The 16,482-nt window shown below is 54.6% G+C and overlaps 4 protein-coding genes across 4 annotated transcripts in view; 2 read left to right on the plus strand and 2 right to left on the minus strand.

Annotated features, from left to right (window-relative positions):
* GUITHDRAFT_106970 (hypothetical protein) overlaps positions 1 to 616 on the minus strand; it is a gene marked incomplete at both ends in the record, with an annotated part of 1,110 nt that extends 494 nt beyond the window's left edge. The window contains one exon of the mRNA XM_005833979.1: positions 197 to 616. Coding sequence (XP_005834036.1) covers positions 197 to 616 — 420 coding nt within the window. The remainder of the gene's footprint in view (positions 1 to 196) is intronic.
* A 2,194-nt stretch (positions 617 to 2,810) lies between these two features.
* GUITHDRAFT_106972 (hypothetical protein) lies at positions 2,811 to 7,427 on the minus strand (the record flags this gene model as incomplete). The annotated part of the gene is made up of 5 exons (XM_005833980.1): positions 2,811 to 2,996; positions 3,138 to 4,466; positions 5,151 to 5,363; positions 5,549 to 5,765; positions 5,992 to 7,427. 5 exons carry the CDS (start codon positions 7,425 to 7,427, stop codon positions 2,811 to 2,813), a joined length of 3,381 nt encoding a protein of 1,126 aa, XP_005834037.1.
* Positions 7,428 to 10,175: 2,748 nt separating this feature from the next.
* On the plus strand, positions 10,176 to 11,675 carry GUITHDRAFT_162755 (hypothetical protein). The gene is made up of 4 exons (XM_005833981.1): positions 10,176 to 10,273; positions 10,324 to 10,396; positions 10,443 to 10,500; positions 10,551 to 11,675. The coding sequence occupies exons 1-4, from the start codon at positions 10,183 to 10,185 to the stop codon at positions 11,478 to 11,480; spliced, it is 1,152 nt and encodes a 383-aa protein (XP_005834038.1). The 5' UTR covers positions 10,176 to 10,182; the 3' UTR covers positions 11,481 to 11,675.
* Positions 11,676 to 12,951: 1,276 nt separating this feature from the next.
* On the plus strand, positions 12,952 to 13,176 carry GUITHDRAFT_44812 (hypothetical protein; the record flags this gene model as incomplete). The annotated part of the gene is made up of 1 exon (XM_005833982.1): positions 12,952 to 13,176. A coding segment is annotated over one exon (225 nt), but the record flags the coding sequence as incomplete, so codon positions are not given.
* Between the last annotated feature and the right edge of the window lie 3,306 nt (positions 13,177 to 16,482).

The following is a 16,482-nucleotide window of genomic DNA, read 5'->3' on the forward strand; positions in this document are numbered from 1 at the left end:
AACTACCTGTTCTACGCGAAACTACCCCACGCACCTTTCCTTTTCGTCCTCCCCCCTCCCTCCTCGCTCCCCTCCCTACCCTAACCCCCTCCCCTCCCCCCCCCTCCCTCTCCACTCTCTTCCTGTCCTCTCTCTCTCTTCCTGTCCTCTCTCTCTCTTTCTCTCCTCCTCTCTCTTCCTCCCTCCTCTCTCGCACCTGAAGAGGCTGGGTTATAGCATCTCGTAGCGATCGCAAGAGGATCCCCAGGGACGTCCAGTCGCGCGAGAGCCCTGAGCTCTTCTTCCTAGTCTCCTCCACAACCTCCAACGCGCTCTCCAGCACCGCATACCCCATCCTCCTCACCCTCTCCTCCTCTGCCGCCGTCGCCATCACCGCGTACGCCAGTCCTCCCCCTTCGATCGCCATCTGCACGTCATGCGGCCCCGACGAGAGGGCGACGAGCAGGACGGGAAGGATGTACGTCGGGTCCAACGCGCCCTCCATCGCCCTCGGGCATGAGCAAAGTCCACTCCCCGTCCACAAGAGATGCGATAGGGGAACCTCCTCCTCCTCCTCCTCCTCTTGCGTCTTGAGCAGGAAGGAGGAGGGAGCAGCAGGAGGGTCCGGCACGATCATGCACAGGGGGAACTCCCGAGCAGCCTGAGCAAGACGAGCAGGAGGAGCAGAGGCTGGTCCCCAGAGCCACCCGAAGGTGCCAGCTCCCTGCTGGTCGAGGATGCGGGAGGAAGAGGCCTTGGACGAGGCTGCCGCTCCCCAGGCAAAGTCAAGGAGGGAGGGAGAGTGTCCGTGCGACTCGAAGAGCAGGAGGATCCTTCGGATGACTCTGTCCGCGTCCGCCAGCGTCGCGCGGTAGCTCTCGAGGTAGAGGAGGAGGTGGGAGGACGAGCAGCAGTCCGGCCCCCCGACCTCAAGGAGGGAGAGGAGGACGGAGAACAGGTGGCGGCGAGAGCGGCTGGTGGGGAGGGAGGAGGAGGAGAAGGAGGGCTGCTGTAGGATGAGAGCATGCAGACGAACAGCAGAGATAGCGAGGACGTTGCACCCTTGGGTCACAAGCTCTGGGCTACAGAGCACCTGAAGGAAGATCATTCGAGGAAATGGAGCAGGAGCAGGAGCAGAAGCAGAAGCACGCGGAGCAGCAGCAGCAGCAGAAGCAGGAGCAGGAGCAGGAGCAGGAGCAGGAGCAGGAGCAGGAGCAGGGGCAGGAGCAGGGGCAGGGGCAGGGGCAGGAGCAGGAGCAGGAGCAGGAGCAGGAGCAGGAGCAGGAGCAGGAGCAGGCGGAGGAGCAGGAGCAGGAGCAGGAGAAGGAGCAGGAGCAGAAGCAGGAGCAGGAGCAGGAGAAGGAGAAGGAGCAGCAGCAGACCTCGACGATGAGGTGGATCATCCTCATGCTGCTGGTTCTTGTCATTCTCTTCTCGATCACTGAGGACAGGAATGCCTCGATCTCCTTCCCCTTGCTGTTGAGCAGCTCCTGAGCCCTGCTGCTGCTCGCGAGAGCGGAGGGAGAGGAGGATGGAGGGGAGGAGGAGGAGAAGGACGTGGAGGACAGCAGTTTGACCAGCACCTCCTCCAGCATCTGCTCTGTTAGTTTGAGTTCCTGCACATTCCTTGGCTTTGACGAGTGCTCAGCGACTTTTCTCCTCTTTTTGCTCCCGCCCTCCTCCTCGTCCTCCTCGCCCTGTTTGTCCTCTTGCTCATACAGCTCCCGCAGCCTCTGCATGCAGAGGAGCAAGACGGAGACGGCGAGGCAGGTCTCTTCCTCGTCCAGCTTGTTGTCCGTGCAGTGAAGGAAGAGGAGGAGGTGAAGGGAGTCCAGCGACTTCTCGCCAGAGAGAAGAAGATCGACTTCTGCTGCCAGCTTCTGCGAGGTTAATCAGGACGAGGAGAAAAGAGGAGGAGAGGAGATGGGACGAGGATTCAAGAAGAGGAGAGGTGAGGAGAGGTGAGGAGAGGTGAGGTGAGGAGAGGAGAGGAGAGCAGACCTTATGCGAGAGTCGGATCACCACCTGCTCTGATCGATTCCTCAAGACTTGGAGAACAAGTTGGCAGCAAGACCAGCGGAGGTCGAAGGGGTTGCTCAAGTCCAGAAGCCCTTCCAGTAGTACCTCCCCCCAGCCCTCCCGCAGACTCGACAAGCTCTCGTAGTCCTGGAGGCACATGGCCTTGCAACCTTGAATGAGAGGAGGGAGCAACACAAGAAATTTCCCTCTCCCTCCTGCTGATCCTCCCGTCCTCTCCTGCTCCTCCTTGAGCAACTTCATCATCTCCTCCCTCATCCTCCCTCCGCAACGAGCAAGCTGGCTGTAGACTTCCATGCTGCCGCTGCCGCTGTTCTTGAGAATCTCCTTCATCTTGCCTTTCTTGCAGAAGAACAAGAGGGACAGATCGTCTTCGTTGGGATGCGAGAGAAGTGAAGAAGAAAAATCTCCTTCCTCCTCCTCCTCCTCCTCCTCCTCCTCCTCCTCTACGTCCTCCACTCCCTGCCCAACTTTCGCTCCCTCCTTCAGCGGTCGGTGGCCTTGTAAGTCAAACGTCGACCTGGTAGACTGTGAGACGAAAGAAAGGCCGAAAGCATGACAGCGAGGGAGGAGAAGGGGGGAGGGAGAAAGGAGGGGTGCGAGAAGGGAGAGAGAAGGGGTGGGAAGGAGGTAGAGCTTTGAAAGGAGAAACAACACAATCAAAACAGGAGATTGAGATAACAAAGGGAAGAAAGGGATGGAACAAGAGCGTCGTCAGACAGCTTGAACAAGATTACTAACACTCAGTCACGATCATCAGACCCTTCCTCTCCAAAACAACGACAACCATCAACTCACTTGATCAGCGAAGTAGCGAGACTTTGCCAGAGGGAGAAGAGAGGAGAAGAGGAGAAGTCTTCATCGCCAGCCGCAAACTTGATCAAGTTGAAGATGGTTCTGATGTTGGTGAGTGGAACGCCGTTGATGCTCAGCCGCTGAGTCAGGAGATGGCAGATCAAATACAGCATCTCAGTCTGCTCCTGCACAAGGTGTGAGATCATTACAACATTCCATCCTCCTCCTCCTCCTCCTCTCCTTATCATCATCATCATCATCATCATCATCATCATCATCATCATCATCATCATCATCATCATCATCATCATCATCATCAACGCTACCTCGCCATGCTGGCCTTTCATCCTCCCGCTCACAAACTTGTTCACGATGCGACGAGCATGAGCAAGTGGCAGACAAGACCACAACTGCTTGAGAGAGCTCAAAACCATATTGCCCGCATCACCTTTATCCTCCTCCTCTTCCTCCTCTTCCTCCTGCTTCTTCCTCCTCTTCTTCTTCTCCTCACCACCCTGTTGATGTTCGATGTGCAAGCAAGCAGCATCGCAAACACACTGCATGTAAGGAGCAGCAGCAGAGGAGACTGCGGCAGACGCGCCGCTGCCTGCCGGCCATCGGACGGAGCACGAGAGCACCAAGATCGAGTTGACTGCATGCATCAACTGCTGCATGTTCCCCTCCTCTCGCTCCCTCCTCCTCCTCTCCCTCACCCTCCCGTACACCTCCTGCAACACCCTCGTTGACAAGATCCGCTCGCACATGCTACCCAGCATGTCATACTTGCTCCTGACCTCGGAGACGGCCGACTTCAGTCCTCCCTCCTTCCTCCTCCTCGCCTTAACCGCCGGCGCCGTCGCCTCCTCCCTCAGACTCTCCAGCACCCTCCTCATCATCGTCTCAGCAAGAGAAAGGTAGAACACGGTCATCTCGACAAGCTCCCTGCCGCCCTCCGCAGGAGGAGGAAGCGAAGGAGCAAGAGATCGCAGGACCCCAACCAGGTTGAGGAGGACGTGGCTGAAGAACCTTGCGATCGTCTCCTCGTCTGCTCCTTTGATGCAGCTCTCCAGCCTCCCCCACACCAAGGTGTCGTTGATCACCCGAGGTCCAGCCAGGTGGCACTGAGAGAGGAGGGAGTCGAAGGAGAGGAGCTCCAGGAGGCGGCGGCTGCGGAGGAGGCGGTTCAGGTCCTCAGCGGGCACGAGCATGTCAATGACGACAGCGCTCGGGCAGTCGGAAAGGAGAGGAGGAAGCGAGGACCTTGCCTGCCCCACCTCCCCCCTGAGAGCATCCTCCACCAGCTGCTTCATCCTCATCACGGCCTCCTTGTCTTCTCCTCCTCCTGCCTTTCCCCCTGCCCATTGCAGAGCGCTCCTCCCAAGCACGATGGAGCAGTAGGAAGAGACCGACCTAAGAGTACCCGCCTCCAGCTGCTTCCCAGCAAACTTGACAAGGCGCGAGAAGATGAAGTCTGGACGAGGAGAGACGTGGAAGATGTCCACGAAGACGCGCGAAATGAACATCACCAGCTCTCCTCCTCCTGCTCCTCCTCCTCCTCCTGTTTCTTCACTTGCCAGCGTCATGAGGGCATGGAGGAGGAGGGGGCTCAGACTGCCCTCTAGGAACTTCTTGTCTCCTCCCAGTCGCAATCCTCCCTGTGAGAAGAAGAGCATCAGGGGAGAGCGGAGGATTTCAGAGACAAGTCTGAGCCGAGAGAGTAGGGAGAGAGGACGAGAGGAGAAGGGAGGAAACGAGCGAAGCAGAGCAGAGCAGAGGAAAGGGCAGGAGAGGAGAGGACAGGGCAGAGAGGAGAAGAGAGGAGAAGAGAAGAGAAGAGAAGAGAAGAGAGGAGAAGAGAGGAGAAGAGAGGACAGGAGAGGAGAAGATGACAGGAAAAGCGAGAGAGATGGGTAGAAAGCAAGCCTCACATCGCTTTCATGCTCAAAATTGTTCTCTTCCTCCATGGCGGTCGAACTTAATTGCTGCATCCTCTTCATTCCCTCCACGCAAAGTCTCTCCAGAAGATGCTCGCTGCTCGCTCCTTCATTTGCTCGTGACAGCCAGATCTTGGCCTCCTCTTTTCTCCCCCCCACCTGCTGCCGGTCAGCAATGATTGACAAGAGAACGCAAGAGGGAGGACAGAAAGGTGAAAGTGAGAAGGAGAAAGGACACGGGAATCCAGTGAGAACAAACAAGATGAGAGGGGGGGGGGGGGGATGAACGGGGAGGACGGAGCCTGAAGGAGGAGGGGGCGGTACCAGGCCGAAATCAAGGAGGAGCTTGACAGCAACAGCTTGCGCTTCGAGTCGAAGTGGAGGAGGAAGGCTCGCCATGCTTACGATCTTCATCAAGTTCCCGAAGTTGCTCCTCTCCCCCTTGTTGCTTGCCGCAAACCAGGAGCCGCCCGCGGAAGGAGCGTGGTTGAGACAGTGGAGGAGGTGGAGAAGAGAGGAGGAGGAAGACAGGAGGAACTTGTCACTGAGGAACTTAGACAGGTCGATTCTTGACTCAGCAATGCTCTCCGGGAAATGGATCAGGTACATATTGAGCACCTTTACGACAAGTGAGTTAGATGAAAGAAATGACGGTGCAGCCCAAGAGAACGGGCAAAGTTCTCCTTCCATCAAGAACGAATACAGCAGACAGAATAGACGCATTGTAACGTCAACGAGATTGAAGGAATGAGAGGGACAAGGGGGTACACCAGAACAAAATCAAACATCAAACAAATCATCACCAGCACCAGCACCAGCACCAGCACCAGCACCAGTACCAGCACCAGTACCAGCACCAGCACCAGCACCAGCACCAGCACCAGCACCAGCACCAGCACCAGCACCAGCACCAGCACCAGCACCAGCACCAGCACCAGCACCAGCACCAGCACCAGCACCAGCACCAGCACCAGCACCAGCACCAGCACCAGCATTCGTTTGACTACACTTGTCACTGACCTGTAGTATCCTCGGCATCAGGAGCTTGGCTCCTTGCGCATTCTTGTCGTCGGCAGAGATGGAGGAGGCGGCATGCTGTCTCACCGCCACGATTACCTGGAAGTCTGGGAGCTGCTTGCGAACTATTTGCTTCAGGTGATCCATGAAATCCTCAACCATGACCGCCACGTCGCCCGCTCCCATCCTCCTCCTTCCCCCCCTCCCTCCTCCTTCCAGATGTGAGAACCGACGGAACACGAACTCCAGACGCAGCAGGATGCTGGTGAGCAGATGGCACGTCGACAACCTGACCAGGTACGACGAGTGCTGCAGCCCGGGGCTGAGAAACGCCTTGCAAATCTGCCTGGGTGCGATCCAGTCCGCCACACTCATCGCGTTCGTCCATGCAGACATCTGGTGGGCGTCATGGCCGATGAGGAAGAGAGGGCAGAGCTCATCGTCGGGGATGTTGGAGAGAATCTTCAAGAGAGCAGCAGACATGGACAGAAACTTCAGCGACAAGACCGGCGACATGGTGAACGGGGAAGCTCGGAGGTAGTGCGGGTGGATGTGGGGATGCCTTGCCAAGACCTCACACACGAACCCGAGCTGAGAGCTGTCGTCCAGTACCTTGAGGCTGGTCAAGAAGGGGATCAGCAGCTTGACGTTCGACTGAGCAACAGTGTAGGAGCGACTTGAGAGCGTATCGCAGCACAGCTTCTTCAGCAAGATGCTGGCGTCCTTCCGCACCATCTCCTGCTCCTCGTCACCAGGCTTCTGAGAGAGCAAGCAAGCTAGCTGCTCCAGATTGTTGGCCGTGAAGATCTGAGCGACTGCAGAGAACCCCATGTCTCTGTTCGACAGCACCCTCTCGTCAACTGCACCCAGCAACTCCCGCACGACGGCTGGTTCGTCCCCTTCGACATGGGCAAACATGGAAGTGAAGAGCCCGGAGGTGCCGATGATCGCCTGCATCAGCTCGACGTCTCCAACTTGCAGCATCTTGACGATCCAGGAGATCACGGCGCCTCTAGCTTCCCTCTTGTGCGGCTTTTCCGCCGCCTCCTGCCTTGAGCTGGTCTTGGACGTCTCCATCATCTTGAGCAGATGCTTCATCTGCGGGTTGGTTTTCTTCCAGCAGTCTCTGCACTGGATGATTCCGATACTGCATATTGACCTCAGCAGCCGCATGCACTCCGTAAACAGCTGGAACTTGTTTCCTGTCATCGCCTCCACCAACGCGAGGTGGTGCTTCCTTATAAGTTTCGTCGCGATGTTCCGCGCATATTGTGTGAGGAGAGACATCTTGTGGCATGAGATCATAGCAGAAAGCAAGCGCAAGACGGTCAGCATCCTTTTCGTCTCCTTCATCTTCTCAGGAGCGAGCAGACGACAGATCTCTGCTGCCTCTGGTGATCCGTCGAAGTAGGCTTTCAACAAGGACGCTTGCTTCGAAGTTTCATCCCCAGAGGCTTCGAAAGCATGAGCAGCTTGCTTCACAACGTCTTCGAGTATCTTCAGCCTAGTGCTCAGCGTCCTCCCCTCCCCATTGAGACCTTTCAGGATGAACTCGAGCTGTTCCCCAACGTCGCCCTCGGGGAGCTGCAAGGGAACTTCTTCCTCTCCCTCCTCATCAGAATCTTCAAGCTCAGCATCCCTCTTCCTGTGCACTCGCTCTCTCATCTTCGACTGACGAGATCCTCCTTCCTCCTCTCCCTCATCCCTTCCCCCGCCCCTGCTTCTCTTCCGCCCTCCCGCACGTGCGTCCCCCGACACCATAGCGGCTCCTGCCGTTACACGTTTCTGCCTATTTGTAACGAGCCGGAACTTGAACTTAACTGAGCCGCGGCCCGCCGGGCGCTGTGACTCCCGGTCCGAGCCTCCCGCGCGGCAGGGCCGCCGCGGGCCGGGCTGGGCGCCGGGCACTGCGGCACAGTCTGAGCCGCCCGGCGGCGTACGGGGCCCGGGGCAGCCGGCCTGCATGAGCTCGTAGGCAAGTTTTAGGGCCGTTTCCCGCCGGCTCCCAGATTCCAGATTTTTGACTTTATTCAAAATGATTTGAAATTTACCCCGAAATATTCACCGGTGCTTTCAATACATACTGACAGGGGGTGGGGTCCACTGCCTGTTCATATTTCATGCTCCCAGCGTACCCTGCCTACCTTCTAACAATTTTTCTCGATTGAGCTAATAGTATATTTCCATATAGTGCCTGCCCATTCGAAAAGCAAAATCTGGGAAAGTCAACCGCATCGTTTCATTCTCAAATTAAAATGACTTATAGTTGAGTTCTCCAAAACATTTGGAGGAGAAAAAAAGAAATTGACTTATATTTGTATGAAAAAATCTGGAATCTGGAATCTGGGAGCCGGCGGGAAACGGGCCTTACTCTCTGTTACCGTAGCGGCTCACCGTTCGTCAAAGTCAAATTTGATTTAAAAATCAGTACGAGGACAATCAGGAGAGTAAATTTATTTCAGTATTTACAAAGTCATCATCTCGATTCAGCCGCGAGTTCAGAGGCAGTACCCAAATCTTTCAAGAGAGGCCTGAATATTCGAATTTCGGTGCGGCTGATTTTAGTTTACTATTTCAAGTTAGCAATCCGCGCCTTGAATTTTGAATTAGTTCCGAGGCATGTGCTGACAAAAAGGGGGCACAAAACATATCGGTTCGGTCTCGGCCACCGGTTGAGATCGGTACCCTGGGTGCCGGGCGCAGCGGCATGACGTACCGTGGGCGTACCGTGCCTACTAGGCTACCCGGATGCCGCAGTACCGTACCGTTTACGGTGTCAGGGGGCACTGCTCAGATGCCCCCGATGCCAGGCCCGGTGCCCGGCCGTCAAACCGTTGAACGGTGGGACCGTCGGACGGCCGCAGTGCGGCAGTTCTAGCATTTTTTGTACTTCATCCCGGACCGCCGGTGACCAGTTCACTGCAGGCACGGCGGGGTGGGCCGTGGGTGGGTGGGGTGGGGGAGAAGAGCTAGTGGGGGCGGTGGGGGTCAGTGAGCTGCGGCAGGGTGGGGGTGCCGCAGTGCCCCGGGTCACCTGGGGTTCATTGGGTCACACCGACGGTGAATAAAAACTACTGCGACTGTTCCCTAGGACCTTTTCAGCTCTAGTGCCCTATGCTATCGGGAGTACCGAAGATGGTGCCTCCTATGGCCTGAGGGGGTACCCCAGTGGTACTCGGTACTGCCAGTGACAGTACTGTACCGTACCAGACTCGAGGACCCCTCCTTACCTGCGCCATTCGGACCCTCCCGTCTCAGGCCTACCCCTGGCCTCGAGATCTCGACGGGCATCTTCCGATGGTAGGGCCGTCTCCCTTAGGGCCTGGTCTGAAGTATGAGCCTACCACCCCACCCCCCTTTCAAGTAAAGTATATCCACCTGCCAAGTTGAACCCCCTTCACTGCCTTGCCCCACCCCACCTTGGTGACTCCGGGATGCCAATAAACCCAATCATACTAGCCACCATAGTACCCCTGGTCTCATCCTTGGAAATGCTGAGGATAGTAGGGGTGTGACCCGTCTCTACGGGTCAATGTAGAGCTGCGATGACCCCACCCTCTACCGGGGGCCTGGCTGTGCGTACCACCAAGTCTTAGGGAGTATCCTACTCATGTACCACCACTATGAAATCACTACCCTTGATTTCTCACATTGCAGCACCGGTGTTGGGAGGTGCTCGGTACCCTAGATCAGAGGTGGACCCCCCCTAGAATCTTGAAAGGTCCCCATCTACCCTACCCCTATCCCGCGGAACTTAGGTTCTGTATCCCGTGCTACCGCGCACTTTCCCTACGCTAGCTATCATCCTAACACTACACTGGTACTACCCCACCCTGATATCTCCTGCAAATGACCCCCCAAAAGATAGCCTCGGAGAAACCCCCTCACAAACCAACCACCCCACCACAGAACCTCACTTTCCTACACTCGAAGTCCCACCCTCAGGGGTGGGGATGACCCTCACACGGTCATGTTGTCTTACTTGTCGGCAGAGCACATGATGCCTGGCATGGTCTTGCGATGCTGCCGCTGTCTGAGCCTTCTCATCTGATTCTGCTGTGTGCCTTTCCTCTCTTTGATCGCTGCATGACGTTGATGAGCGCGATCTTGTCACCGTGCCGTCCTATCGTTGTGTTGGGAATGGCATGGGCAACATGTGCAACGTGAGTGTTGACTTCAGGGCGGCAGCTAGTTGTTTTTCTGGGTGATTTGTCGATGAGAACGTGACCAAGTTAGTTTCCTCATCCCTGCTCTTTCAAGTTTAGTTGTGGAGGTAATCTCAGTGTTGAGTGAGAAGAGCTCAGAGAGATGCGAGCTCTTGGCGTTGTAAAGTGCTTGTTGTCTCCATCGTCAGTTGAACTTTGAAGCATTAGAGTTTCGTTGGACTTCGAATCAATCTGAAAGTTACTTTGCAGCTGAAATGGTTTCTGCATTGGATCAAAACGGCCCGCAGTACTTGCAAAACCCAATCGTTATCGCAGCAGATTGGATTGGGTTCATTGCCTTATTTGGTATCGATGACATGACTTGATCTTGTTATGAAAGCTGAGTTTACGTGTAGGATCTTCTCTTGCTGTAGCATACAAACTTGTTACTTTCAAAGGACCAGACCAAGATGATGTCTACTTCTTTGGGTTTGGAAACGAATCCTTGCTTCTTCCGTTGTTGATCCCTCATCAGATACCGTGAGGAAAAGATGATCTCGGTGTTCGTGAATCTCTTTGCAGCTTTAGCATACGTAAGTATTTAACTTGATTCCTTGCTCTGCCTCTGATTGTCATTGCTCAGTGGGCAAAATTAGCGTCACATGCCAATGGAGATGTCGGGCCCGCAGCGTCAGTGACAACCTACAAGTATCTGGACTACTTGTTCACCTGCCCGCTCCTCACCATCGATCTCTTGTGGTGCCTCAATCTCCCCTACAAGTTCACCTTTGGCGCCATCGTGGCTGTGTGCATCTTGTGCGCCTTCATGGCCTCGGTCATTCCTCCGCCGGCCCGTTACATGTGGTTCGGCATGGGCATCACCGTCTTCTCTGCAGCATGGTTCAACATCTTGAAGCTCGTGCGCATGCGCCTCGAGCAGTTTGTGAGCAAAGAGGCGAAGAAGGTCCGTCAGTCCCTCAAGGTTGCCTGCATGACTTACTTCTTCATCTGGCTCGGATACCCTACCCTGTGGGTGCTCGGCGACGCTGGCGTGCTCGACTCAGTGGTTTCAGCTTTGTTGCACACGTTCTTAGACGTTTTCTCCAAGTCAATTTACGGCTTTGCCCTGCTGCACTTTGTGATGAGAACCGACAAGAGAGAGTTCATCTTCGTGCCTCTGAAGCCTTCGGTTGAGAAGATCGTGGTCGAAGACGACGAATCAACGAGCTCGCGAGCCGAGTCGACGCGCGCGTCCAAGTCCAAGATCATGATCGGCTCGAGGGTCAAGAAGTTGCGGAGCTCAGCGACTGATGAGCTACGACCGAGCGCGACAAACATGAACCCCTGGCTGAACGGGTTGCCGAATGGATTGTCGATGGGAGGAAGCATGGGAAGCATGGGAGGAATGCCCGGCATGCCCGGAGGAATGGGTGATCACGGACTTGAAGACGTAGAGATGCACAATCAGTCGGCACAGCAGCAGTATCTGGCAACCCAGGAGGAGATCAATCAAGTGAATAAGCAGCTCCAAGACCTCTTGATGCGTACTGGAGGAGCGGGTCGCTCGATTTGAAAGCAAGGATGCTTGTAAGATATATCACCTCGAGGAACCGCATTGGGTTGTGGCCTGAGCTCCACGTTTTGACGATTTGACTTTGATGGAACCCAGTGTCAGAGAGGGAGAAATGCTCCAATCTGCTCCAAGTTGCCGACAGATGTTTCAAGTTTTGTGTTATTTACCATGTGAAGGATTAAATTATATACTCTGTTGCTGCCTGTCATAATTGTGTTCAAACATAGAGGTATAGACGAAGTGTCAGTGGTGCGGGGTTTGAAATGGTGCAGATCCACCAATTTTGTTCAAAACCGTATCAAGTCTCGTGATGTCAATGCTGCTATGAATATTCTATTGTGCTACATGTCTCTACCAGCACGACCAGATTTTCTGAAACGGCCTTGAATCACACATGGGTCTGGTTATACTTCAACCTGTTCTTCATAGAAAGAAAGGATGAAGTACGAGTCAGACACAAGGAAATATTGGCGTGTGGGTCTTCCATGATCCATAATTTTGTGTCGTTTAGCTGATAGAGGTATAGACTATGAAACTTGTGACTATGAAAGCTACTGTCAGTCTTTTACTCAAAGTTAAGTTAAAAATCAGTACGAGGACTCAGCCTCACAGGCGAAAAGACAGCAACAACCAATCCCTATATGGCCGACTGCTGTCCCCCAAACTACATGTAGGGGTGTAGTTTTAAACGGTAACATTAATATATATTTAAAGTATGATGCTACCACAACTTGAGAGAGACACCGGTTAACAGCAAATATAATGGTTATTTTCAATAGAAATTTATAAGCATATAGTCTATATATAATCCTAGGTACTGAAATAAGGAGTTATAATGACCAACTCGTACAGTTATTTCTCCATGCGGGGGAGAAGCGCGACAGGATGGCGGGGGGTGTGGGGCAGGGTGAGGAAGGAGACGAGAGGGAGGGCAGGGACAGGAAGACAATGAGCGATAGTTGAAGGGACGTTGCTGTGGAAAGATTGGAATCCCACGATGGCAGTTTCATCATGGAGGACGAGAGGACGGAGGAGTAAGTGAGTGATTAACAAGCAGAGGAAGGAATGGCGTGTAGGGAGATTGAGGGGCTGAAGAAGGAAGGACGAGGATGAAAAAGTTAGACACCAACAAACATGCATTGCACATAGCTGTGAACCATGACGAAGACTAGCCCAAGGGCGATAGGTCGAGGCCTTGTTGAAGCAGTAGGGGGCTGGCCTTGGTGGAAAGGGAAGGAGTGAAGGAGGAAGGGGGGGAGGAGGGGAAGGGAGGGAGGGATACATGAGAAAGGGAGGGATACGTTAGCTTGTGATAGAAGACAGAAGAATGTGTGAAATAGCTAATTAGACATGTCGGAGCTGACTCCAGCCGTGCATTGGTCTCGCGAGCCCCTCTACTTGCGCTCTCGTTGACGCCTTCTGACGTGCATGCGGTTGTTCAGGACTCGATCTGGTTTCGCACCATTGAGACATGGGGAAGAGGAAGATCAAAGTAGAGAAGATCAAGGACGATCGCACGCGCCTTGCCACGTTCCAGAAGCGAAAGATGGGGCTGATCAAGAAAGCCATGGAGCTCTCCGTGCTGTGCGAGGTGGAGGTTGCTCTAGTGATCTTCGGTGCCCCCACCCAGACGTGCAAGCAAGGGAAGCTCTGCCAGTACTCGTCCAAGGACATTGACCTCCTTCTCACTAAGTTTGTTGACCTGCGCCCTGCGGAAGTGAGTCTCCCATCCTCCGCCCTGCTGTCTTCATCTACCCGAAGTCACCTAACATCTACTGGCGCTCTGTTCTCCCCTTCTTCCTCTCCTCTCCCCTCCTGTCCTGTGATCTACCATCCCCTCTCCTTCATCTGCGCCATCTCTGCTGCTTTCTTCACCTTCTGCGCAGCTGAATGTCAGGCAGGTTTACACTAACGACGACTATGAAAAGAAGTTCAAGGACGACGCTGGGGATGGAGAGGAGGACGAGGCAGCAGTAAACCCGGGGAACGGAAACTCTGCGACACCCGAGCAGCTCCAGGAGGCTCTGCAGCAGCTACAGCGGACTAGCATGCCCTTCGTGCCGCAGCTGGGCGGTCCCATGCCAGGCTATCATCATCATCCCATGCCGGATCAGCTCATGCCCTCCCCGGCTCCTCCCAGCATGCAAAATCACCCTGCTCATCCTCCTCCTGGTATGCAGCCTGTTCCCCAGCAGCAACAAGCGCACCCCTCGATGCACGGAGGACAGCCATCTGAGCAGCAGCAGCAGCAGCAGCAGCAGCAGCAACAGCAGCAGCAACAGCAGCAGCAGCAGCAACAGCAGCAACAGCAGCAGCAACAGCAGCAGGAGCAAGGAGACGGAGACGTGCAGCCCAAGGGGAAGAGAAAGAAAGGGCTTGCTCCCCTCGTTGTCATGAATCCCAACTCGCAGCCGGCGCTCCCATCAGCAGGAGGGAGGGACCGAAGTCTCTTGTCTGCTGGTCCGAGACCGTTGGACTCAGCGGGCAGAGAGTCGAGCTTGTTCCTCGGCGATGATGACCCGGGGCTTCAACTGCACAGTGCTGGTCCTCTGTGAGTGCCCTTCTCTTTCCTCCTCCTTCCTCCTGCCTCCCCCTCCTTCGTCGTTCCTCCTGCCTCCTCCTACCTCCTACCTCCTGTCTCCTGCCCCCTTCCTTACGCTTCACCTTGTCCTAGTGTTGACGGTTCGGCAGGTTCTCCTCTCACACTTTCTCTGGCGTGATGCCCTCGCCCTCTCTGCTCTCAGGCCCCATGTCAGCGTTCGGGGCAGGCGCTCCCTTCGGCTCACAGAACTCAGCCAACACGTTACAAGTGAGACAGAAGAAAGAGATGTTGAGGAGAGGAGAGTAGAGTAGAGTAGAGTAGAGTAGAGTAGAGGAGAGGAGAGGGAGTGGTTTGGGAGGTGGAGGGTGAGGAAGACAGGAAGCGAAGAAAGGATTGCTTGGGAAAAGATAGTAGGGAGCGAGGAGATGGGAAAAGGAAAGAAATGGGTATGGGTGCCGAAGTCGGAGTGAAGAGGGAGAGGCGGCAGAGTAAGGGCAGGAAGGTGGAACAAGGAGGACAAATGAAATGACAGGGAAGGAAGGCGAGCGTCCGGGAGTTTGCATGAGAGGAGGGGGGGGTGACCGGGCTGGTGCAGGGATCAGGCTTCTTCAGTATGGACCGGCAGCTCTCGGGAGGGTTTGAGATCAACGGTAGGCAAAGCGAAGAGAGCAGGGGAAAGAAGCTGACGGCCTTGCACAGAGATGAACTTAAAGACTCCGACCGGGTCGTCGGCCATGGGGCAATCAGGTCCCCTCAGCATGCCCAACGACAAGATGAACTAGTGAAGAGAAGGGCTGGGACGAGGCAGCGGGGGAAGGGCAAGGGAAGGGGGAAGGGAGAGGAAGCCTCGGTGTTTGTTTTTAAGAAAGGAATTCTTTCATCGTGAGAGATGGGCAGTGCGAGGGTTGAAATGATGTTGGTTCACCAAATGTTTCATAACTCGCATTGTACCTCGTGACATTAGAGCTGCACTGAACAGAGACAGAAACTTTCATGTGTGGCCATGGTCACTCACTAGTAAGTTTTCTGCACAACCAATATTCGACATATCGAAGATTTGAATGGTTCAAATCATATTTCAAGGTCTTGATCTTCCTTGACGTTTCAAGGTTAAGAAAGGAAGACAAGAAAGCTTCTCATGCTGCCTCGAGGTCCTGAGGGAAGAACATGTCCGTGTCTTCAGTCTGATCGCACCCCGTCACTCGTTGAGGCAGACGTTGCAAAGAATGTTTGCCGAAGTCACCATGATTGTCATTAGAATATCACCACCATCACAAGTACATCTTCATCCTTCTCGTCATCATTACATCAGCATGATCATTACATGTCATCAACACCACCACCGTCATTGACAATGTTATCGTCCTTTCTATAGTTGTTCGTTTCGCTTACCTCAATGCAGAAGAGATTGTAAAAGAAACCTGGATTATAGTCAAATGTTTGCTCATGCAAATGACAATCGCCCCTCCCCCGCTATCACCCCTTCCCATCTTTTTCTCCACCACTTCCACTCTCGCCTCTTCCTCCTCTTTACTGTACACCATTCCTCCTCCTCCTCCTCCTCCTCTCCCCTCTTCCCTCTCCCTCTTCCCTCTCCCTCTCCCTCTCCCTCTCCCTTACAAATGCGGCACTTCCGACGTAGTAGTTGACCATTCTCAAGATGAAGCTCAAGACGGAATGCCATCTAGTACCAGATCCCTTGAAGATGTTCGCCAGCACCTGCTCCTCCTCCTCAGTCTCCTCGTTTGCTCCCTCCCTCCTCTGACCCTCTGTTCCAAGACGCCCTCCATAAACTGGCCGCGGAAGTTGCTGAAAATGGCCACATAGAGGCCGACGAATCCAGCGACTTTGAGGACGACAGACAAGGGAGTGTAGCCTGCAAGAGTTTCAGACGTGGACCGAAAGAGGAGGAGAAGGAGGAGGAGGAGGAGAAGGAGGAGGAGGAGGAGAAAGGTGGGGATTGGGGTGACCCAGGGAGGCGGTGGCATGAGGAGAAGCATGAAGGCAGGGAAGGAAGTGGCAGCCGAGAAGGAGGAGGGGGAAGGAGAATACGATGATAATAAAGATGATGAAAGGATGATGGGAGGAGGAGGAGGAGGAGGAGGAGGATACAGAGAAGGTCAAGTAGCAGAGACAAGAGGAGGAGGCAACTGTCACCGCTCTCATCTTCGGAGGCGTCAGGTTGAAGGAGGAAGAGGGAGGGTGAGGGTTTCATCATGCTGGGGCTTTGAATGACTAACGTCGGACTCCTTGCAAATCGCCTCGCGTCGTGACGCTGCTCGCAGTTAGGAATGCCGACAGTCCCTCCTTCTCCTTCCTCCTCCTCCCCTAACCCCCACCCCTCCCTCTTCTTTCTACTCCCCCTCCTGTGCTCCTTCCATTTGCTGTTCCTCACGTATCCAGTCTCTATTCTCCATGTCCTTCTGTTCATGCCTCTTGCCAGTCTTCTATCCCCCCCCC

Source organism: Guillardia theta, assembly GCF_000315625.1.
Source record: "Guillardia theta CCMP2712 unplaced genomic scaffold GUITHscaffold_27, whole genome shotgun sequence".
NCBI classification, from domain to species: Eukaryota; class Cryptophyceae; order Pyrenomonadales; family Geminigeraceae; genus Guillardia; species Guillardia theta.